General features: G+C 57.7%; 1 protein-coding gene across 2 annotated transcripts; it reads left to right on the top strand.

Annotated features, from left to right (window-relative positions):
• Nucleotides 1-387: 387 nt before the first annotated feature.
• DAPP1 (dual adaptor of phosphotyrosine and 3-phosphoinositides 1) lies at nucleotides 388-24,774 on the top strand. 2 transcript variants are annotated; one of them, XM_039913807.1, is made up of 9 exons: nucleotides 388-615; nucleotides 12,695-12,817; nucleotides 14,349-14,482; nucleotides 19,165-19,295; nucleotides 20,902-20,949; nucleotides 21,168-21,230; nucleotides 22,294-22,379; nucleotides 23,336-23,423; nucleotides 23,889-24,774. In XM_039913807.1, exons 1-9 carry the CDS (start codon nucleotides 527-529, stop codon nucleotides 23,970-23,972), a joined length of 846 nt encoding a protein of 281 aa, XP_039769741.1. In that variant the 5' UTR covers nucleotides 388-526; the 3' UTR covers nucleotides 23,973-24,774. The 2 variants fall into 2 exon arrangements, with proteins under 2 accessions (XP_039769741.1, XP_028932794.1); XM_029076961.2 differs by lacking the exon at nucleotides 23,889-24,774 and having other exon boundaries at nucleotides 23,336-23,870.
• Nucleotides 24,775-26,885: the final 2,111 nt, after the last annotated feature.

Here is a 26,885-nt window from a genome sequence, read left to right as displayed (position 1 = left end):
TCCGAGACCTGGGGTAGATACGGTCGAATCGGGTCGGACCCGGTCCCTGTCCCACCGGCGCTCGCCGCCTCAACCCCCGTCTTACAGATGAGGTCGCTGAGGCCCAGGGAAGTCAAGTGAGTTGCCAAAGGTCACACGGCAGACAAGAGGCAGAGCCGGGATTAGAACCCAGGTCCTTCTGACTCCCAGGCCCGGGCTCTAGCCACTGAGCCACACCGCTCGGCATAGTTCGCGGATGACTGTCCGGCCTGGGGCCGGGCCGGGTCCCGGGGGTGCTGGGCTGGGGGCTGGGCCCCGGGGGGGTTGGGCAGGGAGGCGTCCCGGGCTGGGGTTTCACTTCCTCCCCGGGCCGGGCCTGGAGCAGAAGCAGCAGAAGCGGCAGGAGGCATTCGGTCCCGGCTTCTGGCAGCCGTCGGCAGGCCGAGCGTGGAGGGTCTGGAGGCCCCCTGCCCTTCCCCACCTCCCCACGACGCCCCCCGCCCCCCATGCCCCGGGGCCGGGCCCCCGCAGGCCGTGAGGAGGGCGGATGGGCAGGGTTGAGGCCGGAGGAAGGAAGATGAGTGAGACTGTGCCCCCGGAGCCCGCGGGGAGCCCCGAGAGGCTGCAGGAACTGGGGTAAGGAAACGGGCCACGGCCTGGCGGGGCACCCCTGGGCATCTCTGGGCGTCTCCGGGCACCTGTGGGGTCGGGGCCAGGCTCGGCCCCTCGCCGGGTCCCACGGTCGGGCCTGGGAGAGAGGGACCATCCTCCCTCCTCCGTCCCTTGGGGGCTTCTAAGGGGTCTCCGCCTTCCGGGGATCTCCGGTCGTCCCCCAAACTCAGACCCGGGGCAGAGGGGCAGAGGGGTGAGGTGTCGGCTCTCGGGCCGGGGGGCGGCCCGGCCTCGAGAGCGCATCCAACGTTGTCCGCCCGTTCCCTGGAGGTCCCAGTGGGGCCGGTGGGTGGGGAGAGGGGGGTACGGGGGAGACCCACCGGGTGGTTTTAAAGGCGCGAAAATGAGGAAGTGTGAGCCTCGCAGTCCCATCCGCCCGGGTCAGGGTGCCCGCCCCCCACCCCGTCCCAGGTAGGCCGCTTCTGCGGCCTACGGGGGTCGGGGCTCGGCGGGGCGGGCGGCCAACCTGCCGATCGCTCAGCGGTGTCCATCCACAGCCCGCTTGGTGCGGCTCTCTCTTGGGGAAGCGGTACGGCAGGGGCCCGGCCCTGGGAGTCAGAGGTCCCGGGTTCTCATCCCGGCTCTGCCGCTCACCTGCCGCGGGACCCTGGGCGCCAGTCACTTCGCTTCTCTGGGCCTCAGTTTCCTCAAGTGTGAGAAGCAGGGTGGCCCGGCGGATGGAGCACGGGCCTGGGGGTCACAAGGGCCGAGGAACTAATCCCGGCTCTGCCACTCGTCGGCTGTGTGACCCCGGGCAAGGCACTTCACTTCTCTGGGCCTCGGTCACCTCGTTTGTAAAACGGGGATTAAGACCGTGAGGCCTCCGGGGGACAGGACCCGACCCGATTTGCTTCTCTCCAGCCCAGTGCTTCGTACGGTCCCTGGCACGTAATATAAGTGCTTAACAAATGCCACAGTTATCATTATCATTAATATTTATTATCAAGATGGGGATTCGATACCCGTTCTCCCTCCTACTTAGGCCGTGAGACCCCTGTCGGTCAGGGACTGTGTCCAACCCCAGTGCTCGGAACAGCGTTTGACCCGTAGTAAGCACTTAAAACTCTCAGAAGTCAAAGGGCACCAGATCTAACCCTTGGGCTGAGCAGAAGAGTTAGCCTTCGAAGGGCAGGTTCGCCGTCGTGCCTCGAGGAGGCTTCTGGCGGCGGGCAAACTCTCAGCTTCAGGCACTGCACCGAGGGGCAGTGTGGTCTGACGGAAAGAGCTCCGGACTGGGAGAGTCCAGAGATCTGGGTTCTCGTCCCGCTCTGTGTGACCTTGGGTCGGTACCTTAACGTCTCTGTGCCTTTTCCGTTCAGTGGAGATAGACTGCCCACCTCCCGCGCCCTCTTAGATGTGAGCTCTTGCGCTACGGGGCCCGGTTCTGCTCTGATCGCTTACTCCAGTTGCTTCGGACACAGGACACGCTTACATGTGATCGGGCGGATCAACCATCTGTCGGGAGGATCAACAGAATTCTCCTTTGGGAAAGAATGGGCGCTTTTTGAGGAGGGTAATCTAGCTCCAGGCCAGGGCCCTCCGAAGAGGTCCGCGGTGGCCGTGAGGCAGAGAAGAAGCCGGTAAGTGGCTGCTCCTCTGCCTCATCCTCAAAGTTTTGCCCCCTCTGCCCTCACCTCCCTATTCTCCTTCTACAACCCAGCCCGCGCACTTCGCTCCTCTAATGCTAACCTTCTCACTGGGCCTCCATCTCGCCTGTCTCGCCGCCGACGCCTAGCCCGTGTCCCGCCTCTGGTCTGGACGCCCTCCCTCCTCAGATCTGACAGACAGTGACTCTCCCCGCCCTTCAAAGACTTATCGAAGGCCCATCTCCTCCAAGAGGCCTTCCCTGACCAAACCCCCCTGTCCTCTTCTCCCACTCCCTTCTGCATCACCCTGACTCGCTCGCTTTCTTCTTCCCCCGGCTCCCAGCCCCCACAGCGCTTACATCCATATCTGTCATTTATTTATTTGTACTGATGCCTGTCTCCCCCGCTCTAGACTGTACGCTCGTTGTGGGCAGGGCATGTGTCTGTTTATCGCTGTAGTGTCCTCTCCCAAGCACTCGGTACAGTGCTCCGCACACAGTAAGCGCTCAGTAAACGCAGTCGAATGAATGCCTGAGAAAATGGAGATTCATTCTACTCATAATAATTACTATTATGGTATTCAAGCGCTTACTATGTGCCAAGCCCTGCTCTAAGCGTAGTCAGGTTGTCCCCGTGGGGCTCACGGTCTTTATCCCCACTTTTACAGATGAGGTAACTGAGGCACAGAGAAGTGAAGTGGCTTGCCCGAGGTCGCAGAGCAGACGAGTGGCGGAGGCGGGATCAGAACCCGCGTCCTCTGACTCCCGGGCCCGGGCTCTTGCCGCTAAGCCACGCTGCTTCTCTAGCAATTAGAGAAGAGCAGGCTTGGAAGGGCAGGTTTGAAGCAGCGTGGCTCAGTGGCAAGAGCCCGGGCTTGGGAGTCAGAGGTCATGAGTTCTAATCCCGGCTCCGCCCCCTCATCAGCTGTGAGACTGTGGGCAAGTCACTTCACTTCTCTGTGCTCAGTTCCCCCATCTGTAAAATGGGGATGAAGACTGTGAGCCTCGCGTAGGACAACCTCATTCCCCTGTATCCACCCCAGCGCTTAGAACAGTGCTCTGCACACAGTAAGCGCTTAACAAATACCAAAAAAAAAAAAAAATAGGGCAGGAGGGCTGGGGTCGTCGGCGGGGTGAGGGGGAGGTGACGTCTGCAGAACCCAGGTCCCCGGCTCGGCTCCTGTTGGGCGGCCCGGCTCGAAACCGACCGACGGCTTGGGCTGGGGGCTCGGCTGGTGGATCCGTAGCCCCTCGGCCACCTGGTCGGGGCAGTCTGGAGTTGCCGGACCCACCTCCACGATGACATGAGCCTCACCCATTTTGAAAGAGAAAAGCCGATCCCCCTTCTCCCTCCTCCTCAGCCTGGGAATCCCACGTGGGACCTGCGTCCAACCCGATTATCTTCCATCTAGCCCAGCCCTGACGAAAGTGCTTCGAGTAACTGCCACAATTATTAGCCACTGATATCACTATTCTGCGAAATGCAAATGCTTGTACCTTGTCTTTGCCGGTCATCTCCTTCTTCAAATGCCGTCGAGTCATTTCCGACCCATAGCGACTCCTTGGATCCACCCTCTTCACGATATCCCATCTTCCATCGTAAAGTTGTCCCGGTATGTGTATCCAGGGAGTTTTCTTAGTAAAGCGGCCGAAGCGTTTACCATCGCCTTCTTCGGCACAGTGAAAACTTCAGTCTCTGCCGTGGTTTTCGATCAACACTGCGATCGCTCCATCATCCGCCTTGGACTCTTTGCCAGCGCTGGTCACGCAACTCTGTCTGACGCTTCGGCTTGGACCCCTTCCGTTCTGGGTGAGCCTGACGAGAGAACGTCTCTCAAAGGCACTTCGTCAGCCTACGCAAACCCTCCCGCCACCCCAGGACGTCGATTCGTAGGAGAATCACCTTCTGCCGTCTTGAAAAACATCGGCCAGGGTGTCTGCGTCTCATTCGTTCATTCGTAGAGAAGCAGCGTGGTTTAGTGGAAAGAGCCCGGGTTGGGAGTCAGAGGTCGCGGGTTCTAATCCCGGCTCCGCCGCTTGTCAGCTGCGCGACTTGGGGCAATTCATTTCACTTCTCCGTGCCTCAGTTCCCTCATCTGTAAAATGATTGTGAGCCCCATGTGAGACAACCTAATTAGAACAGTGCTTAGCACATAGTAACCGCTTAACAAACACCATCATTATTATTAGTATTCATTCGATCTTGATTTATCGAGCACTTACCGTGCCCAAAGCAAGCGTACTAAGCTCTCGGAAAAGTACAGGACCACAAAAGACACATTCCCTCCCCAGAATGAGCTCGCAGTCTAGAGGGGGAGACAGACATCAATACGAATAAACATTTCCTTTTAAAGCCAATGGGAGGACGTACAGATCGCCTCGAGTTGACTGTTTTAATGGCAACGTTAGGTAGGAATAAGCTCATGAGGGAGGCGGTTACTGGATCAGAGCAAGGGCCTGGCTAAGAAGCTGTGAGGCCTAATGAAAGAGCCCGACCCTGGGACTCAGGCTGTGTGATCTTGGGTAAGTCAACTAAGTTCTCTGGGCCTCAAATGGGGATTCACAATACCTGTTCTCTCTCCTCCTCAGCCCGGGCAGGGGCAGTGTCTGATCTGACTGTATTGCATCTACATCGGTCCTTGCCATAATCAATCAATCAGTGGCATTTATTGAGGGCTTACTGTGTGCAGAACACTGTACTAAACACGTGGGAGAGTACAACAGAGGTGATAGACACGTTCCCCGCCCAAAACAAATTCACTGTCTAGAGGAAGAGCCAACAAATACCACGATTATTCTTTTTTTGTGGGCGATTACCCATCCCAGAACTGTCTCTAACCATGGCACCGAAACACTTGGAGAAACCGGATGGCTGTCTCTGGCACCTAGTCTCGTGGTTAGGGAATGGGTAGAGCGCTTAGTACAGTACCAAGGGCTTGGAAAAACCGGGGTGGCTGTCTTGGGCACCCATTCTCATGGTTAGGGAAGGGATCGAACGCTCGGTACAATGCCGAGCGCTTAGCCCAGTGCCCTGCACGCTCAACAGATATCACGGATGATGATGGTGACTACCCAACACCCCCTCTTTCCCCTCTCCTCCTCCAACTTTCCCCTCTAGAAACTATTCTGAGTTTATAAGAACCCTCCTTGATCTCACTGATATTTTTACCCTGCACAACTTCCTGTGGTTACGAATCCCACATGCTTATCACCCGCCATGGTGAAGACACATTTCTTCTGGTTGCTTTCAACTTACCAGCTTCCAGCTTCAGTGTGTCCCCATGTTCTTCGAGGAACAGAAGGTCTCTGTTCACCCTGTCAGTCAATCGATCGACGGTATTTTGAGTACTTACCGTGTGCAGAGAGAGCACGGTATCTATTAAGTCCAGGGGAAAGTACGACGGAGTTGGCAGACCCCTTCCCTGCCCACAACAAGCTCACAATCTAGAGAGGGAGGCAGGCATTAACATAAATACGTTACGGATACGTGAGTGCCGGGGGGCAGAGGGTGGGTTGGATGTCAAATTCTTAAAAGGGAGAGATTCGGGTGACCCGGTTCCACCCGCTTCAAGATTCTGTCCGCTTCAATCCCGTCCCCTCTTGGCCTGCGTCTTTCCAGATGGAATGAGTCAAATCCACCGGCTGATCGGTGATAATAATAAAGATGATGGACGTTGTCAAGCGTTTACTACGTGTCAGGCACTGTACTGAGCGCTGGGGTGGATAAACTAAAAGGATTTGGACAAGGTCCCTGTCCCACGTGGGGCTCACAGCCTCAATCCCCATTTTACAGATGAGGCGACTGAGGCACAGAGCAGTAAAGTGACCCGTCCAAGGACACACAGTAGACAAGGGGTGGAGCTGGGATTGGACCAGTCCGGTCCTGTACAGAGCTCGTAGACACGATCCCTGCCCTCGGGGAGCTTACGACGCTTGGCACCTGGTAGGCGCTTAACAAATACCGTCATTTTTATTTATTTTTTACAATCTTGTCAGTCTCTCCTCCCAGGACCCCATACCAGCCTTCTGAGCATCACGATTTCCCTTTTCTGTTCCTTCTCAAGCAGGGACCGAAGAATGCGATTCACAGAACAGGTCACGAGGGACGAGAAAATAGGGCCAGAAGTTAGTCCTCACTCGATGCGGCCCTCAAGAAATACAGAAATTAAAAAAAAATGACGTTCCCTGCCTACGAGGAGTTTCCACTTTCATGGGGGATGCAAACCTAAAAATATTTACAACTCGAATGTCTGAAAGAAATAAACTGAGCGGACGTAAATTTGAAAGTGCTGAGGAGAGTTTAAATGAATTCCAAAGTGCTAGAGTTGGCCGAAGGGATGATATGGCTTCTGGAGCTTTCCCAAGTGCTTAATATAATGCTCTGCACACAGTGAACACTCAATAAATACAACTAATTAATCGATAAATCCCACTGATTGAGGGATGGATGGATTGAAGGCAATGGGGAAGGCCCGTTGAAGGAGGTGGGAATTCAGGGGTGCTTTGAACGTGGGGAGAACTGCGGTCTGCCCGATGGAGGGAGGGAGGGAGGGAATAATAATAATGTATTTGTTAAGCATTTTCTGTGTCCCAGGCACTTTTCTAAGAGCCGGGATGGTTACAAGCAAATCGAGTTGGCAGAGTCCCTGTTCCACGTGGGGGATGCTCTTAATCCCCATTTTTTTTACAGATGAGGTGACCGGGGCCCAGAGAAGTGAACTGACCTGCCCAAGGTCACCCAGCAGACAAGTGGGCAAGCCAGGATTAGAACCCAGGTCCTTCGGAGTCCCAGGCCCGTGCTCGTTCCACCAGGCCGCGCGTCCCGAGTCTCCATGTTTAAAATGGTGCCCTCCCCGTCCCTGGGGAAACGATTCCGAATCAGCAGAGCCTGAATGTTGTGCGAGACGGAGGACGGACGGAGACCGACCCGGGAGCCGTAGCGAGGGGCCGAACCGGGTAGCCGAGGGGTGGGGTGGCGGCTACCACATTCTCGACCGAACCCTCGTGGGCCCGAAACAGTGTAGGCCGCAAGTGGATTCTGAAGCTCGTGGGTCTGGACTGAACCTGGGAGGTTTGGGGTTAAGAGACAAGGCAGGGGAACACCTGATGTCTGAGATGCATCATGGAAAACCGAAGCGGGGCGGCCTAGTGGAAAGAGCACGGGCCCGGGGGTCAGAGGACCCGGGTTCTAATCCCGCCTCCGTCACCTGTCCGCACCGTGCCCTTGGGTAAGCCACTTAGCTTCTCTGTGGCTCAGTTACCTCATCTGTAAAATGGGGATTACATACCTGCTCCCCTCCTGTTTAGACTAGACATCCCATTCGGGTTAGAAATCGTCTGCGCCCCAATTATCTCCTATGCGGTCTAGCGCTTGACACAGAGTAAGCGCTTAACAGATGCCACGGTTGTTACTGAAGTGTAATGTTACTGGCTCTAACCACAGCCCTGGAGATGGTTTTCAATATTGCAACTTCGTACCGTTTGGCAACTTTCAAGTTACCTAAATTACAGACTATTGCATTTCATTCATTCGTTCGTTCAATGGTATTTATTGGGCACTTACTGTGTGCAAAGCATTGCACTAAGCGCTTGGGAGAGTACAACTCAACAACAAACAACACACCACCCGCCCACAATGAGCTCACGATTTAGAGGTGGAGACGGACATTAATCGAAACAAGTAAACAAATAAAGAAATGACTGCTTCCTTCGACGTTTTGGGAGAGACGCGTCTGTGGTGTCCCACTGGGTCGGAGGCGACTCGACCGCATAAGAGAAGACTGCTGTTACCATAATTTCTACTACTAGTGGAGAAGCAGCGTGGCTCAGTGGAAAGAGCCCGGGCTCGGAGTCAGAGGTCACGGGTTCCAATCCCGACCCCGCCGCTGGTCAGCTGTGCGACCTTGGACAAGCCACTTAACTTCTCCGTGCCTCAGTTACCTCATCCGTAAAATGAGGATGAAGGCTGTGAGCCCTCCGCGGGACAATCTGATGACGTTGTATCTCCTCCGGCGCTCAGAACAGAGCTTGGCACGTCGTAAGCGCTTAACCAATGCCGACATTACTATTAACGCTATGACTACTCTTGCCACTCCTCCTCTTACTACCGACGGGCTCTTCCTCTCCCCTGGTCAGAGATCTGGTTCCCTTGCTTTTAGAGAGCCTGGGCCCACGTGAATGAGTAGGTTGGCCTTAGAGGGGTGAAATGCGTGGGCTGGGTTGTAGTAGAAGAGCAGCGCGCTAAGGTAGGAGGGGGCAAGATAATTAGGTGCTTTAAAGCCCTCCCTCCACCACGTTGCCCTCTCCTACCTCGCCTCGCTTCTCTCCTCCTCCGACCCAGCCCTCACACTCCGCTCCTCTAGTGCTGACCTTCTCACGGCGCCTCCATCTCCCCCATCTCACCGCCAACCCCTTAACCCGCATCCTGCCTCCGGCCTAGAATGCCTCTCCCCCCTCATCAGATCCTTCTCGAAGGCCCATCTCCTCCAAGAGGCCTCCCCGGGCTAAGCCCCCCTTTCCTCTTCTCCCACTCCCTTCTGCCGTCGCCCTGACTTCCTCCCTTTGTTCCTTCCCCCTCCCCAGCCCCGCAGCACTTACGCCCCTATCCGTCATTTACTGATTTGTATCGATGTCTGTCTCCCTTCCCCCGGTACCGTAAGCTCGCGGTGAGCGGGGAGTGTTTCCGTTTATCACTGTACAGTACTCTCCCGAGCGCTTAGTACAGTGCTCCGCAAATAAGTGTTGAATAAATACGAACGAATGAATGAATTCAAGGCGCATTAAAGCCAATTCCTGCTTCCAAGGGGACAGGGCCTCTCTCCGTCTCATCGCCGGCCCCGATCTCCCCTCCTGGGTCCTAGGTCCGGGGCGCCCGAACAATGGTGTCTGACCTCGAGAGCCGCCCCCACCCTCCCCTGACCGACCCTGAGATCCGGGTCTGCTCTTTAGCTCTGCTTCCTGAGTGCCCAGAGATAAGCGGGCCATGACCACGCTTTACATTAATATCTGTCTCCCCTCCAGAATGCAAGCTCACTGTGGGGAGGGAATGTGCTTTTTTTTCTTCCACTGTACTCTCCCAAGCGCTTAGTACAGTGCTCTGCACACAGTAAGTGCTCAATAAATAAGACTGATTGAATGAAGGGAGGAAGAAATGAAGAAACCGGCAGCTCTCCGAGGGCAGGGCAGGAGGGGGGTCTTGTCGGACGCCAGGCGAAGAGACGGGGTTGTTACCGCCACGGCTGCAGGGTAACAGAGAGAAGCAGAAAGGTATAGTGGATGGAACGTGGCGCTGGGAGTCAGAAAGTCACGGGTTCTAATCCCCGCTCCTCCTCTTGTCCGCTCTGCGGCCTTGGGCCGGTCACTTCATTTCTCTGTGGCTCAGTTACCTCATCTGTAAAATGGGGTTTAAGCCTGTGTCCAGTTCAATTTACTTGTATCACCCCAGTGCTTAGTACAGTGCCTGGCACACAGCAAACCCTTAACCAGTACCATTACTATCGTCACTATCAAACCCACCACCGGCCACCCGCTCAGAGGATACTTTTGACCCCCGACTTTGCATTCTCTCTTCCCCGGCTCCCCTCAACGTACGTGTGGAACCAGGCAAAGGATGTTGGGAGGCCGGTGCCGCACCCACCGCGGCCTAGCGGAACGAGAGAGGACCGGGGATTCCGCGGGCCTGGGTTCTAATCCTGACTCCCCCACCTGCCTGCTGCGTGAGCTCGGCCAAGTCGCTTAACTTCTCCGGGCCTCCGTTTCCTCAACTGTAAAATGGAGAATCGATACCTGTTCTCCCTCTTCCTTAGACTGCGAGCCCCGTGTGGGACAGGGACGTGGTAAGTGCTTAACAAATACGGCGATTATCAGTCATTATTATGACAAGAGCAAGGCCATCCTCTCCCAGCCCACAAGGCAATGATACCCTACGGAGCCATGCGGGCCATTTAACCGCGATCCTTAACCCACGGAAAAGACCATTTATAATTACAGCTCATCCCCAGACCACGAGGGACCGCCGCCGCCTTCCCGTCGTGACCCTTGGGCCCCTGCCCTCAGCGTGCCCCGGGCCCCAGGGATTGCGAGGGATTTAAACGGCGACGGCGGGCAGCATCTTAGAACCTTTGGATGACTGACCCTGGGCCCCGCAAGACCTCACAGTTCCCCTTCACCACCAGACCTGAGGGCCTTGGTAATTTTACGTTGCCTTTTGTGTGGTTTTGTACTTCTATCATTCCATCGTGCCTCCCGAATCTGTGGTCAAACCACTCCCTACTTTATTTTTTGACTGTGAGACTCCGAGGGCCATGGACCGGAACTAACTGTCACCAATGTATTTTTTTTCCAGTGCTCAGTAACGTGCGCTGCACACTCTCATTACTACTATTATTATATCATCTGTGACCGAGCTGTATCGAGACTACCATAAAGGGAACAAGAAACCCTAAAACGAAATGGAAATAACTGTTTTTTCAAATGGGTATAAGGCTCTGACAGAGGCCACGTTCAAGGGAAATTCCCCCGCCTAGAATACTCAAAACCGCGGTATTCGTTCGGCCCTTATTTTGGGCCGTCCAATGGGGTAGATATAATGAAATCAGGTCGAGCACAGCCCCTGTCCCACGTGGGGCTCGCGGTCCAAGGGGGAGGGCGGCGAACCCCCGTTTGACGGATGAGGAAACCGAGGCCCAGAGCTGTTAAACGATCTGGCCGAGGTCGCAGAGTGGGCAAGGGGAGGATCTGGGATTCGAACCCAGGAAGGCGGACTCCCCGGCCCGCTCTCCGACCAGGAGGCTCGAGCTTCCGGCTCGCCGTTGCCGACGTCTCCCCAAGGGTCTCCGCTGGGCCGCTTGCCCCCCTCACCCCGCTCGCTTCGTCTTGGAGCCCGTTCAGGGTCAGGTTGAGCCGGGCTAGGGCAGGGATGAAACTGGGGAAGACGTGCCTGCCTTCAAAGGGGATCGTCTCTTTCCAAGCCACGACAAAGCAGCACGGCCTAGCGGACAGGCTTGGGAGTCAGGAGGTCACGGGTTCTAATCCCGGCTCTGCCACTCATCTGCCGTGTGGCCTTGGGCCGGTAACTTCTCTGTGCCTCAGTTACCTCATCCGTAAAATGGGGATGGAGACTGTGAGCCTCAAGCGGGACAGGGACTGTGCCTAACCCAATTTACTTGTAATAATAATAATAATGATTATGGTATTCATTAAGCACTTACTACGTCACAGGCGCAGTATTAAGCGCTGGGGTGGAGATAAGTAAATGGGGTTGGATTCAGACCCTGTCCCTCATTGAGCTCACAGTCTCATTCCCCATTTTACAGATGAGGTAAGTGAGGCACAGGAGAAGTGAAGCGACTTGCCTAAGGCCACACAGCAGACAAATGGCAGAAATGGAATTAGAACTCATGCCCTCTGACTCCCAGGCCCGTGCTCTAGCCACTGCACCATGCTGCTTCTATCCACCCCAGCGCTCAGTACGGTGCCTGGCACATAGTGAGCGCTTAGCAAATACTGTTATTATTGTTATTAAGCCGGCTACTCTCGGGCTACGGGCCCGTTTTGTCCAAAAGAGGAAATGGAGCCAAGAGAGTGTGTCCCTTGTTCGCTCATTCAGGAAATACAGAATTAGAAAAGAGAGATAGCGTTAAAGGCTCCGAAGAGACCTCCCCTGCCGGGGATGTGATGACTCCGGTTGCAGGGCAGAGTCCTCGTCTGGCCTCGATGATCCCTTCCGGGTAGCTGCGTGGAAAACTCAGCCTCGACCCTCTTCTTCCATAGCGTCTGCTTTCGCTCAGCGTTTCGGACAGACCGCCCTTTGGGAGTAAAGGGGCGTCCCTACAACAACCCGAACCCGTCCGGATCGAACGTAACCCCCGTGTCATCTAAAAACAGTCTGAAGGGCGTTTCCTCCAACGGCGCCTCCGTGAGAAGCGGCGAGGCTTAATGGAAAGGACGCGGGGCTGGGAGTCAGGAGACCTGGGTTCTAATCCCGGCTCTGTCGCTTGCCCGCTGGCTAATAATAATAATAATAATACTGTTATTTGGTAAGCGCTTACTATGTGCTGTTCTAAGGGCTGGGGTAGACACGAGGTAATCAGGTCGTCCCACGTGGGGCTCACAGACTTAATCCCCATCTTACAGATGAGGTCACAGAGGCCCAGAGAAGTGAAGTGCCTTGCCCAGAGTCACAGAGCCGATAAGTGGTGGGGCCGGGATTAGAACCCACGACCGCTGACTTGCCACTAGGCCACGCTGCTTCTCTTAATGGCCTGGGGCAAGTCATTTCGCTCCTCTGAGCCTCGATTTCCCCGTTCTCCCTCCTCCCCCTTTGCCCCAGGGGAGGCAGGGACCGCGTCCGACCCGATTATCCTGTATCCCCGCTCCCGCCGGCTGACGGCCCACTCCCAAGACCTGGAAAGCCGCGTTCTCCGTCGGATGACACCCGTTTCCGTCTTGTCTCCCCAGATGGTATCACGGCAACCTGAGCCGCCACGCGGCGGAAGCCCTGCTCCTCTCCAACGGGCGGGACGGGAGCTACCTCCTCCGGAACAGCAATGACCGGACCGACCTGTACTCGCTCTCAGTGAGGTGCGGAGAAAAGGGGGATCCCTGGGGAGCCCCAACGCGGCGACGGGGGCGAGGGTCAGGCATGTCCCGGCGGCCGGAAGGAAGCAGCTGAAGTTCCGGGGCCTCTCCCTCCCGACCGCTCCTCCGCCAGAGCTCACCATGTCCATTATTCCCCAACCCGCCTCCTCCCGGGGTCGAGCTCTTGACCTTCCTGTCTCTGACCCCGGCTCACGTCTGGAACTTCCCCAAGTCCACCAGGCCACAGCCCACCCTGATTCCAAACCCTCTTACTGCTGAACTGTACTTTCCAAGCGCTTAGTCCAGTGCTCCGCACGCAGTAATAATAATAATACTGGTATTCGTTAAGCGCTTACTACGTGCAGAGCACTGTTCTAAGCGCTGGGGGAGATACAGGGCCATCGGGCCGTCCCACGTGAGGCTCACGGTTAATCCCCATTTTACAGACGAGGGAACCGAGGCACAGAGAAGCGAAGTGACTTGCCCACAGTCACACAGCTGACAAGTGGCAGGGCCGGGAGTCGAACCCACGACCCCTGACTCCGGAACCTAGGCTCTTTCCACTGAGCCACGCTGCTTCCCAGTGAGCGCTCAATAAGTGCGATCGAAGGAATGAACCGACGACAGACAACGGGGTCCCCCTCCAGAGGCTTCCTCAGTTTCTTCATCTGCAAAATCGGGATTCATTTACGTGTTCTCTCTTACCCCTTACTTGTGAGTCCTGTAATCCGCCATGATTACCCTCTGCCTATCCCAGGGCTCAGCACAGTGCTTAGCACCCAGTAAGCGCTTAACTCATCCTACGGTTATCATCATCATCGTTACTGTGGTTCGTACTTGTATCTCTCCTTCTCCTTCCACCGTACGTCTGTCATCTGTGGGCCTTGCTGTCGGTGCAGCGGAAAGAGCACCTCTCTGGGAATCGGGAGACCTGGGTTCGAGTCCTGACTCTCCCTGGACAGGATTTAGGTGGGAGAAAGCCACAGGGCCCTTGGCAGTGTGCCGGCCCCGGCCTTTTGTACTCTCTCCCCGCCGGGCAGAAGTAAGGGATTGTGAGGGGTAAGGTGCCAGCCGTTACCACTAGAAATCAATTCCTCTGCACCGAGTTCTTAATCCTGAAGTCTTAGCAGGGAAACTCTCCTCCTGTCGATCCTGAAGAGAGACCCATCCCCCTAGTAATAATAATTACGGTATTTGTGAAGTGCTTACTATATGCCGAGCACTGTTCTAAGCACTGGGGTAAATAGGAGTTAGGTTGGGCCCAATCCCTCTCCCATGTGGGGCTCACGGTCTTAATCCTCTTTTTACAGATGAGGGAACTGAGGTACAGAGAATTTAAATGGCTCATCCTAAGTCACACAGCGGACGAGCGGCAGAGCCGGGATTAGAACCCAGGTCCTTCTGCCTTCAGGGCCCTTGCTCTATCCACTAGGCCACGCTGTTTCTGTTTCCCGTGTACCTATGGGTTTATCTTCGCGATGAGCAAGCTCTTTATTTGCCGCGTAACGGCGGGTTTATCTTTTCCTCCCTTCAGAGCCAAGGAGTCCGTCAAGCACTTCCACGTGGAGAACGTAGGGTCTTCCTACAAGTTTGGCTTTAACGAGTTCTCCAGCTTAAAGGAATTTGTCAAGCATTTCGCCAACCAGCCATTAATTGGGAGCGAGACAGGTGAGTCGCCCGTGCGGGGCTGGAGGCTCGTGAGGAGGGTGGGAGAGGGGGGTTTGGGAGGAGAGTTCGAGAGGACGGTCTTTCAGGAGAGGAGCGAAGAAGGATTTCAAAGGAGTAGCAGAGTCACTGCTCTGCACACGGTGAAGCGCCCTATGAAGATGATCGATCGATTGAGCGTGTTTGAAAGCAGAGGGAGGGTGAAGAGTTGAAGCTGATGGCCAGGGAGTGAAGAAGGGAAAGGGCGAGTACTTGGATAAGGTGTGAAGGGATGGGGTCGGTCCCCGGGGCTTAGTACAGTGCCTGGCATATGATGAGCGTTTAACAAATACCATAATTTATTATTATTATCAGTGTTCCATTCACAGTCGGTGCCGAGTATAGTGCCCTGCACACGGTGTTTGCCCACTGTGGTACTCTGCACTCGGTAGGTGCCCAGCACAGGGCTCTACACAAAGTAGGCGTGCAGCGTAGTACTCCGCATAACTCGATAGAGAGTTCTGCCAAGAATAGACACGCAGACTCTCTAAATTCAATCCATCCCCAAATCCCGTGGGTCACACCTTCACGACACGGCTAAAATCCGCCCTTTCCTCTCCATCCGAACAGCTACCACGCTAATCCAATCCCTCATCCTCGCCCGTCTAGATGGCTGCATCAGCCTCCTCTCTCTCTCCCCACGCCAGGCCGTCCTGCACTCCGCTGCCCGGATCGTTTATCTACGAAAACGTCCGGGACACGTCACCCTCCTCCTCAAAAATCTCCAGGGGTCGCCCCTCCGCCTCCGTATCAAACAGAAACTCCTCACCCCTGGCTTTAAAGCTGTCCATCACCTCGCTCCCTCCTACCTCACCTCCCTTCTCTCCTCCTCCAGCCCAGCCGGCACACTCCGCGCCTCTGCCCCCGCTAACCTCCTCACTGGGCCTCCTTCTCGCCTAGTCTCACCGCCGACCCCCGGCCCATCTCCCGTCTCTGGCCCGGAAGGCCCTCCCTCCTCTAATCCTCCGGACGGTTACTCCCCACCACCCCCGCTTCAAAGCCTCATCGCAAGCCCATCTCCTCCAAGAGGCCTTCCAGGACTAAGCCCCATTTTTCCTCATCTGCCATTCCCTTCTGCGTCACTTTGACTTGCTCCCTTTTCCCAGCCCCACAGCACTTACGTATAATATTTATTCATTTGTATCGATGTCTGCCTCCCCGCCTCTAGGCTGTGAGCTCACTGTGGGCACAGAATGTCACCGTTAACTGTTGTGCTGTGCTTTCCCAAGCGCTTAGGACCGGGTTCTTCTCCCAGGAAGGACTTGATACACACGGATGAATGAGGGGTAGAGGGGATGGCCGTTGATTTATACGATAACCATGACTCCAGGCCCCGGGATTTAAGAGTTTAGCCGTTTCGGCACCACTCTGCGGGCCTTACAGAGCAACGGTGTAGATATTCCCTCCGCTTCAGAGAAAGGTCGAACTTTTATAGCCTACTGAAGGTCTGCCACGGTGCGGGGGTGGAGGCGGATTTGAGCAGAAATTCAGAGTCCCCCTAGCTGAGGCCCCAGCTTGCAATCCAATCAATCAATCAATCTTAGGCACCGTACTAAGCGCTTGGGTGAGTACAACGTAACGACAGAACAGGGTGGATAGACGCATTCCCCGCCCACAGTGAGCTTACACTCTAGAGGGGGAGACAGACACGACTAGAAATAAATAAATGACAGATACGGACAGACGTATTGTGGGGCCGGGAAGGGGGACGAATAAAGGGGAATAAATCAGGGTGACGCAGAAGGGAGCGGGAGAAGAGGAAGAGAGAAGTTCCCTGATCCCAGTGAGCTTGAACGCTAGTGAGGAAGACAGGTAACAACTGACTTACAAATAGTAGCAACCGGAAGAAGAACAAGGGTATTATCAGGGAAGAGTACAAATAATAATAATAATTTTGGTATCTGTTAAGTGCTTACTCTGTGCCGGACACTGTACTAAGCGCTGGGGTGGATACAAGCAAGTCGGGTTGGAGACAGGCCCTGTCCCACGTGGGGCTCACAGTCTCAATCCCCATTTTACAAATGAGGTAACTGAGGCACAGAGAAGTGAGGTGATCTGCCCAAGGCCACAGGGCAGACAAGAGACAGAGCCAGGATTAGAACCCATGACCTCCTGACTCCCAGGCCCGGGCTCTATTCGTTAAACCATGCCGTTTCTCAGCGTACTCTCCCGGTTCCACCACTTGCCTGCCGAGCGACCTCGGGCAAATCGCTTCACTTCTCTGGGCCTCGGTTCCCTCATCTGTAAAATGGGGATTAAGACTCTGGGCCCCCTGTGGGACAGGGACTGTGTCCGACCCGATTTGCTCGTATCCACCCCAGTGCTCCGTACAGTACATGGTAAGCACTTAAAAAGCATCACCATCATCATCATTATTATGAAGCTCCCCATTTACAGGTGAGGAAATTAAGGCCCAGAGAAGCGAAATGACTTGCCCGAGGTCGCACGGCAGGCAAGTGGCAGAGCAGGGACGAGGGCTTGGGCGTGGCCCCACTCCCTCCCTCCGCCCTACCCCCTTCCCCGCCCCACAGCTCTGCTGTATATCTGTACATATTTATCATTCTATTTATTTTATGAATGATGCGTCTACGTCTATAATTTTATTTATCTATTTTGATGCTACCGAAGCCTCCTTGTTTTGTATCGTTGTCCGTCACCCCCCTTCTAGAGTCTGAGCCCGGGGCTGGGTAGGGATTGTCTCTATCTGTTGCCCAGTTGTACTTTCCCAGCGCTCAGTACAGCGCTCCGCACACAGTAAGCGCTCAGTGAATACGATCGAACGAATGAGTGAGAACAGAGGCCCCGTGACGCTCAGGTCCGTGCTCTAGCCACTGGGTCCCGCCGCTCCCCGGCAGTCATTTCTAACGAGGTGAATTCAGGCAGAGCCCCCCTCGAGGACGTTTCGTTCCCCCTCCGAACGTCACGTTCTCCTGCAATTCAGCCGGCCTTCCCCGGGCCACGCGCTCCCATTAATCACGCCCCGGGGACCCAAGAGGTTCCGCTGACGGTAACCGGAGAGGGGTCTCCTTTCCACCCACAGTCCACTCTCCCGGCCTCATCACTTTCCCGGTCGTCGGCGGTCAGTCAAAACCCGTTCCCCGAGGCGACTTCACCCCGGAAAGTTCAAGGGAGAGATGGATTTCCCGGCCCGGGCGGTGTTTCTCCGCGTGCCGGGGGGCCCGGGGAAGGCGCTCCTTGCTCGGGGCCGGGGGACGGGAGGCCCCCGGCTCTCCCCGGGCCTGCCTCCGCCCTTGCCCCGCCGGTAGCCGCCGTGAAGAGTGGTGGGCCGCGCCAGGTGGCCGGCGCCCGAGCGGCTCTCGGACGAAGCCGGGGAGAGCGGGACCGGGAGGGGAAAAGCCAGCACTCCGCCACGATCCCGGAGTGTCCGACTCCTCTAGGAGTCGGCTAAGGATCCCTGGCCTCGGACAGTAGGGGGCCCGGCACCCCGAGGTCGCTCAGCAAGCACGAGGACCTCTACTCTCCTGGCTGCTACAGCTATTACTACTGCTACCGGCACGGCGGAGTGGCTACAGCACGGGCCCGGGAGTGGGAAGGTCTGGGTTCTAATCCCGGCTCCTCCGCTCGTCTGCCGTGGGACCTCGGCCAAGTCACTTGGCTTCCCTGGCCCTCGGTTCCCTCATCTGTAAAATGGGTACGAGACTCGGAGCCCCACGTGGGGCGGGGGCTGTGTCCAACACGATCTGCTTCTATCCACCCCGGCGCTTGGTACAGTGCCTGGAAGATACTAAGCGCTTAAAGAATACCACAATTATTCTCTACCCCGGATCTCAGTACAGTGCTCTGCACACAGTAAGCGCTCAATAAATACGGCTGAGTGAATTATCATCACCACTTCTACGACTGCTATTACTAATAACTGTGCTATCTGTTGAGCGCTTACTATGTGCCAGGCACTGAACTAAACGCTGGGGTAGATACACGGTAGTTGGATTGGTCAGAGTCCCCGTCCCACGTGGGGCTGGCAGTCTTAATCCCCATTTTCCAGATGAGGGAACTGAGGCCCAGAGACGTGAAGTGACTTGCCCACGGCCACCCAGCGGACAAGAGGCGGAGCCGGGATTAGAACCCAGGGCCTGCCGACTCACAGGCCATGCTACTGTCTAAATTAGAGCAGCAGCGTGGCTCGGTGGAAAGAGCGTGGGCTTTGGAGTCCGAGGTCACGGGTTCGAATCCCGGCTCGGCCACTCGTCAGCCGTGTGACTGTGGGCGGGTCACTTCACTTCTCTGGGCCTCAGTTCCCTCATCTGTCAAATGGGGATGAAGACTGGGAGCCTCGCGTGGGACAACCCCATTAGCCTGTATCTCCCCCAGCGCTTAGAACGGTGCCCGGCACATAGCAAGCGCTTAACAAATGCCGACATCATTCATAATTACTATTAGTCTCTCGGATGAGCCTTCTGGTGGCGAGAGATTTGGCTTGGCGCTCTGCCCTTGAGGGATATTCTCCCGTCAGGCTTACCCAGAATGGAAAGGCCCGAGCCGACGCGCCAGACGAAGCCGAGTGAGCGGCGCCGGACGGCAGCGGCCCACGGGGAAGAGTCCAAGGCGGACGACGAAGGGATCGAAATGCTGGTCGACGGCCACGGCGGAGACTTACGTTCTTTACCGCGTGCGTTTCCTTCCAGGCACCCTGATGATCCTGAAGCATCCTTATCCGTGCAAGGTGGAAGAACCGTCCATCTACGAGTCCGTCCGGGTCCACACGGCCATGCAGACCGGAAGGACCGAACACGATCTGCTTCCGAGCGCCCCTTCGGTAGGCGACCGGTGCCCGGCTGTTGGGCCGCAAGCTCAGGAGGGCAGGGATCGTTTCTACGGACGCCACTCTCCCCGGTGCTCGGTACAGCGCTCTGCCCGCGGCAGATTGGAAGCTCCTTGTACTCTCCCAAGTGCTTAATACTAATTTAATATAAATAAATTACGGATACGTCCCGCATAGGGGTTGTAGTCTGAGTAACTGCGTCCAACCTGATTATGTTATACCTACCCCGCGGCTTAATACAGCGTTTTACACATGCTAAGTTCTTACTGAGCTCCACTAAATTACAAATCAGTCGACTGAATTTAATAACGACAATGAGGAGGATGGTATCTCTTAAGCACTTACTATGTGCCAAGCACTGTTCTAAGCGCTGGGGCAGATACAAGGTCATTAGGTTGTCCCACTTGGGGCTCACCGTCTTAATCCCCATTTGACGGATGAGGTAACTGAGGCACGGAGAAGTGGCTCGCCCAGAGTCACACGGCCGACAAGTGGCGGAGCCGGGATGGGAACCCACGACCTCTGACTCCCTCTTTCCCCTAAGCCACGCTGCTTACTCTGGGCAGAGCGCTGTACTAAGCGCATCGGCGAGTACAACGGAGTTGGTAGACACGTTCTCTGACTACAAGCAAGGTCCTCAGGGTCTTAAGCATTTTGATAATCACCCTAATAGTAATTTTGGTATTCGTTGAGTGCTTACTTGGCGACGAGCACTGTCCTAAGCACCGGGCTAGACAGAAATTAATCGGGTGGGACACAGTCCCTCTCTCAAATGGGGCCGTTGGATTCCTCTTTGTTTTGTACTTTTCCCAGCGCTTAGTAGAGTGTATCGGCCCCGGCGGGTACTCGATAAATCCAACTTCTGTTGTAAAATGCCCAAACCGCCGTCTCGTCTCCTCTCCCCACCCCCATGCTAGACTGGAAGCTCCCGAAGGGCAGGGATAGCTCCATAGGACCCGGGGTCTAATCCCGGCTCTGCCACTCGTCTCCTCTGTGGCCCTGGGCAAGTCACTTCACTTCTCTGTGCCTCAGTTCGCTCATCTGTAAAATGGGGATTGAGACGTGGGACAGGGACTCTGTCCAACTATTTTAACTTGTATCTCCCCCAGCGCTCAGTACAGTTCCCGGCACACAGTCATTCATTCAAACGTATCTATTGAGCGCTTACAGTGTGCGGAGCACCGTACTAAGCACTTGGACAGTACAATTCGGCAACAGATAGAGACAACCCCTACCCGACGACGGGCTCACAGTCTAGAAGGGGGGGAGACAGACAACAAAACAAGTAAGACCGGCAGGTAGACGTAGTAAGCGCTTCAGAAATCCCACAGTTATTATTAATACTCGATAAATCCACCGACTGATGGATTGATTGGACAGAAGCGCCACAGTCACGCCAGGCAGAGTTTTGGGTTTTTTTAGGGTTATTTTTTACGAGGTTCCTATGGGTCAAACAGTGTTCTAAGCACTGGGGTTGGACAGTTAGGTGGGTCAGTCCCTGCCGCACCTGGGGCTCACAGTCTAAGTAAGGAAAATCTAAGCTCCTCACTTGTCTCCCCTTCTGCTTGCGAATAATTGGAATAATTATTCTCTTCTCCAGCTGGGGACCAAGGAGGGGTATCTGACGAAACAAGGAGGTCTCGTGAAGGTAAGGGACCCCAGTTTCCGCCTCCGGCTTCCTCGTTGTCTCCGCGGACGTCTCTTGCGGGAGGGGAAGAATTTCCCGGAGGAACGGCGGGTGGGGTTCCCTCCCTTGGGGCTCCTCCCGAATCCGGGGAGCCTTCTTCCGCTTCCACCCTCCTCGGGCCCTCGTGTGACCCTTGCCTCCGTGTGTGTGCGTGTGTGTTTGCGTCCGGATTCTCTCAGAGCTGGAAAACCCGGTGGTTCACGCTCAATCGGAACGAACTCAAGTACTTCAAAGACCAGATGGTGAGTGGCAGAGGGCGCGGCCCTTCCACACCTGCCTTCCCCGGGCCCGGGCCGAGGCCTCCGCTGGACCCTCCAGGCCCCGGGCACCACCAAAGGATGCCCCGCCGTCTGTGGTGAGGGGCAGCGTGACAACCGGGAAACCCGCGTCCTAATCCCGGCCCCGAGCCAACCCTCGGCGGCGCTGCCTCACTTCTCTGCGCCTCCCCTTCCTCGCCCACAGTGTCGGGGATTAAATATCTGTCCTCCTCTCCTGCTCAGACCGGGTACTCCACGTGGGTCAGAGACTGTGTCCGATCCCATCGTAGCGTGCCTGCCGCAGTGCTTGGCACAGAGTAAGTGCTGAACAAATACCACAGCCTGGTCTGGTTTGGAGGAGACACAAGCCAACAGGTCTCCCCCCCCGTCCCGCTTTGGGCAAGCCACCTCACTTCTCCGGGCCTCAGTTCCCTCATCGCTAGAACGGGGAGTCGATCCTAATAATAATAACGATGTCGGTATCTGTTAAGCGCTTACTGTGTGCAGAGCACTGTTCTAAGCGCCGGGGTAGATACGAGGATAATGGGGTTGTCCCACGTGAGGCTCACGGTTAATCCCCATTTGACAAGATGAGGGAACTGAGGCACAGAGAAGTGAAGTGACTCGCCCAGAGTCACACAGCTGACGAGTGGCAGAGCCGGGAGTCGAACCCATGACCTCTGACTCCGAAGCCCGGGCTCTTTCCACCGAGCCACGGTCCTACCGAGACCGTGAGCCCCACGTGGGACAGGGACCGCGTCCGACCTATCTTCTGCCTGCCCCGGCGCTTAGAACAGTGCCTGCCACATAGGTCGTAAGCCTTCTTCTCATTAAGAAGCCAGAGGAATAATCCAGCCCCCGACGACTTCCAGGGCTCCTCTCCTCGGCCCCCTCGGGCGGGGGTCCGGGCCCGGACTAAGGGTCCCGCGGGCGTCTCTCTCCGGGGCCCGGCCAGAAGCCGGGGGACGGGGAAGGGACGGCGGGCCGCGGCAGCCGCGGTCCAGCCGGGCCCTCCGGGAGGTGACCGGGATTTCCACGGCCCTCACAGACGCCGGAGCCCATCCGCACCCTGGACCTCACCGAGTGCTCGGCCGTGCAGTTCGATTACACGCAGGAGAGAGTCAACTGTTTCTGGTGAGTGGAGGCGGGCGGCCCAGGCTCTGGGGAAGGGAAGGGGGATGCAGAGAGGGCAGGGGATGGACCGACCGTGACCTCGGAGGGGTCGGGGGCGAGGCGGGCAAAGTGACCGCGGGACAGATCCCTGCGGGGCAAGAGCTCTGGTCCAGTAGGGAGAGGGAACCCCCAGATGGCAGCTGAGGACCAGGAGCAGGAAGGCCTATCCAGCTGCGAAGATCCCAGTAGGAATCCTGCGGGGAAAGTCCCGGGGCCCACGGTGACTGCCCGACAGATCCCGGTGTGAATCCTGCCCGAAAGGACCCGCTGCAGATCTAGCTGGGGAAGGTCCCGGTGTGAATCCTGCCGGGGAGGCCCCGGTGCAGATCCCGCTGAGCAATTCTATCAGGGAGGTCCCGATGTGAATCCTGCCCCGGAAGTCCCGGCGCAAATCCTGGCCAGGGAGGTCCCGGTGCAAATGCTGCAGGGAGAGCCCCGGTGAGAATCCTGCCCAGGAGGTGCTGGTGCAAATCCTGATGGGGAGGTCCCAGGGCGAATCTTGCCGGGGAGGTTTCGGTGCGAATCCCGTCCAGAAGATCCCGGTGCAGATCCCGCGGGGAGGCTCCCAAGGCGAATCCTGCTGGAGAGGCCTCAGTGCAAATTCTGCCAGGGAGGTCCCGGCGCGAATCCCGCCGAGGAGGTTCCGGTACAAATCCCGCCTGGAAGGTCTTGGCGCGAATCCCGCTGGGGCGGCCCCGGTACAGATCTTCCCGGCAAGACCCGGTGCAGATCCTGCAGGGAGGATCCCGGTGGGAACCCCACCGCCGGGGGGGGGGGGGGGGGGGGCGGTCCCATTTCCAGTCCCCCCCCCCCACCTCCTCAGCTTCCCTGACAGCCTCCCAGGGCCCGGCGGGGCAGTCGCGGACGTCCAGCAGGGTGAGACGATACCTCACCGGCCTTCTCTTCTTCCCCCACAGCCTAGTGTTTCCATTCAGGACATTTTATCTGTGTGCAAAGACTGGAGTGGAAGCGGATGAGTGGATTAAGATATTGCGGTGGAAACTGGTAAATCTGCGTCGGTTTCCTTGCCCGGGTCCTTATGCAGGGGGAAGGGAGGCGGCGGAGGACGCGGGCCGCTGCTTTGCTCTCTGCCGCCGAGGAGAAATAATAACACCGTAATATCACAGTTACGATATCGTCGTCGAATTACGGTGAAACTGTAATAACTGCGGTATCTGGTTGAGCGCTTACTACACGCCAAAGCACCCTTCTCGCTGCTGGAAATGGCGTCCTTCTGGCCCGGTGGGTCTCGGCGGCCTTCTCCGGCCGGGCCCCGTCCGCCCCTAAAATGCCGTCTCCCCTCGGCCCCTCCGCTCCCAGTGCCAAATGGGACCCCCTGGTCCCGGGTTCCTGTCGGGCAGCCCCGGGCGACCCCCCAAACAGCCCTAAGGGGCAACTGCTCCTAGACTCGGGCTCCGGCCGACGCCGCGGCCGACGCCGCGGCCGACGCCCCGGCCGCCTCTGTTGCAGTCGCAGATCAAAAAGCAGCTGGAGCAGAGAGAAGGCACCCCGACCTCCGAGCCACCCCCACACAGGCCGTCCTTCCGGAGCTGAGTCCGCGCCCCGGACCCACCCTCAGCCGCCACGGCCACGGCCGCGCCTCCCACCGCCGTGGCCTTCCCTCCCGCTGCGTTTCCCCCCCCGCCGCCGACCACCGCCTCCATAGCCTTGGTCCCACCCCTCCACCCAACCCACGCCGGGAGACCGACCCCAGGGGCCAAGGGGTCCCGCAGCCCGGGCCCGGTCTTGAGCCCCGGACGACGAGAGCCACTGGGCTGACCCCAGATGGACCCGTCTCCCCCAAACCCCGACCTCCCCTCACCGGAGGCTCGGGCCGGAAACCGGCCACCCACCGCCGCCCCCGAGAGCCGCGGAGCCCGTTCGGCGCTCACTAGGGGCGTTCGGGCGGCTACGGGATGATCCGAACGGACACGGGCCCCGGTCCGCACGGAGCTCACGACTTGAGGAGGGAGAAGGGGTGGTTCAGCCCCATCGTACGGAGGAGGCGACCGAGGCACGGGACCTTAAGTGACCTGCCCGAGGCCACGCGGCTCAGCCCAGGCCCCGGGCAGAGGTGGAATATGGTTCGGAGTGGAGGGGGCAACCGGGTCGGACCCCAGGAAACTCCAGCTACGAGGGGCACGGATGGGAACCAGCGAACGATCCAAGGACGCTGAGTGCCTGGAAAGAGCAAACGCCGGGCCAGGTGCTGTCTGAAGCCAAGGAGGAGGAGCCGGGCTTGGGGCCACGTGAGAGAATAGACCACGGAGTTGGGAAGACCAACATAATAATGATAATAATCGCATTTATTAAGCGCTTACTATGTGCCACCCGACGTACTGTGCGCTGGGGTGGATCCAAGACAGCGGCTGGACACAGTCCCTATCCCACATAGGGCTCACAGTCTTAATGCCCATTTTACAGGAGAGGGAACTGAGGCCCAGAGAAGCAAAGCGACTTGCCCGTGGTCCACGGCGGACAAGCGGTGGAGCCACCATTCGAACCCAGGTCCCCTGACTCCCAGGCCCGGGCTCTTTCCACTAGGCCTGCGTCAGCGTCTCTCCTTCGGTGCGGGATTTACCCCCCCGCCCCAGGAAGGCGTCGGGGGGCTCGGATCGGCGGGCACGGGACAGTTTGTTGGCCGTGGGTATCGTCCAGGGGAAGGTAGAGCCGATTCGCCACCTAGCTCGGGGGGTCGACAACATCAGTCTGCGGAATAATAATAACGATGGCATTCGTTTAGCGCTTACTCCGTGCCAGGCGCCGTTCTAAGCGCAGGGGTGGACGCAGGCAAATCGGGTCGGACACAGTCCACGTCCCACCTGGGGCTCACGGTCCCCATCCCCATTTTACAGAGGAGAGAACTGAGGCCCGGAGAAGCGAAGTGACCGGCCCCACGTCGCACAGCCGACCGGTGGCGGGGGCGGCATTCGAACCCACGTCCTCTGACCGCCAAACCCGCCCTCTTGCCACTGGGCCACGCTGAAACCTTGGCGGCCGGCCAGGCCAGGTGCGAGGCCGTCACGCCGCTCGGCCGCACCAAGGCTTCCCGGCAACAGATGACGCTGCCCGCGGGAAGGGGGAAAGGGAGAAGGGCAAGAAACGGAAGAGGGGGAAGAGGAAGGACGGGGAGGAGGAGGAGGAGGGGGGTGGGAGAGGACGAGGAAGAGCAAGGCCTAACGGCAAGAGTCGGAGGATGCGGGTTCTAATCCCGGCTCCGCCACCCGTCCGCCGTGACCTTGGGTCAGTCGCTTTGCTTCTCTGGGCCTCGGTTCCCCCACCCGTCAAATGGGGATTAAAACTAGGAGCCCCACGTACGACAACCTGATTACCTTGGATCTACCCACGGCGCTTCAAACAGGGCTTGGCACGGAGTGAGCGCTTAACAGATATCACCGTTATTATTATCGGGAGGAGGAGACTGGGAGGGGGGGAGGAGGAGGAGGGAAAGGTGGTGGAGGGGGAGGAAGAGATGTGGGCCAACAGTAGCAGAAATCAGTCTCTTCTCCCTCCTATCCCCTCACCCTGGAGACCAGAGACCATTTAGCCAAGAACACGGTGGTCCGCTCTGACCCACCACTCCCAGACGTCAGGACCCCCCGGCCCCCGACCCCCCACTGCCATTGATCAGGAGCTTGCGCCCTCCTCTCCCTGCCCCACACCACCGTTGGCTAAGAGCTCACCCCCTCTCTGCCCCACCTCTGCCCCGGTTGAGGAGCCCGCCCCCTCCCTTCCCCTCCACCCCCATCAGCCAGAAGCCCACCGCCCCCCGACAGCGCGGGCTGCGGCCTGGCCTCAGAGAGCCCCCCGTCCATCCCCGGCCCGAGACGCCCTCCTCACCTCCTTCCGGCCGATGCGACGGTGGAGACGGGTGGAGCGGGGAGGGGGCCGCCCAGGGCTAAATCACGCCTCTGCAGGACCCCCGGTCCCCCCGCCTGGGGGGAGCTCCCCTCGTCAGGGCGGCCACGGGGCAGGATGGCGGAGGCCGGTGGCCCCCAGCCTCGCCCCAGGGTCCCCCTCGAGAGCCACGTTCGTCCAGGCCGGCCGATCAGATCGGCACGGCGCTCCGCGCACGCTAAACGCTCGGTAGTTACGATTCCCCGATGGCCCCTCGCCGGCTTCCGGGGGGGGGGGGGCGGGAAGGCTCCGGCTCTGACCCGGCCGGCCGTTGGCCCGGAGGGAGGGCGGGCCCGCGTCCGGCCGTCTCCGCGCCGGCCCGGTTGGCCGCCCATCCGCCGGCTGGCTTCTTCAGAAAACCATCGAGGGCTCGTGACTAACTTATTATGTACAGTCGTGGAAAAATCCACAAGGAGAGAGTGTTATTAAAGACCGGTTTAAAAATGCGATTGATGTCTCAGTTCTTCCCGGACCAAATGCACAATTCACAACAACTATTACTCCCGTTATTACTGAAGGCCCATCTCCTCCAAGAGGCCTTCCCGTCTAAGCCCCCTTTTCCTCCTCTCC

Source organism: Ornithorhynchus anatinus, chromosome 12, assembly GCF_004115215.2.
Source record: "Ornithorhynchus anatinus isolate Pmale09 chromosome 12, mOrnAna1.pri.v4, whole genome shotgun sequence".
Taxonomy (NCBI): domain Eukaryota; kingdom Metazoa; phylum Chordata; class Mammalia; order Monotremata; family Ornithorhynchidae; genus Ornithorhynchus; species Ornithorhynchus anatinus.
The sequence above is the reverse complement of the archived record's forward strand: the minus strand, read 5'-3'. Positions and strand labels throughout refer to the sequence as shown.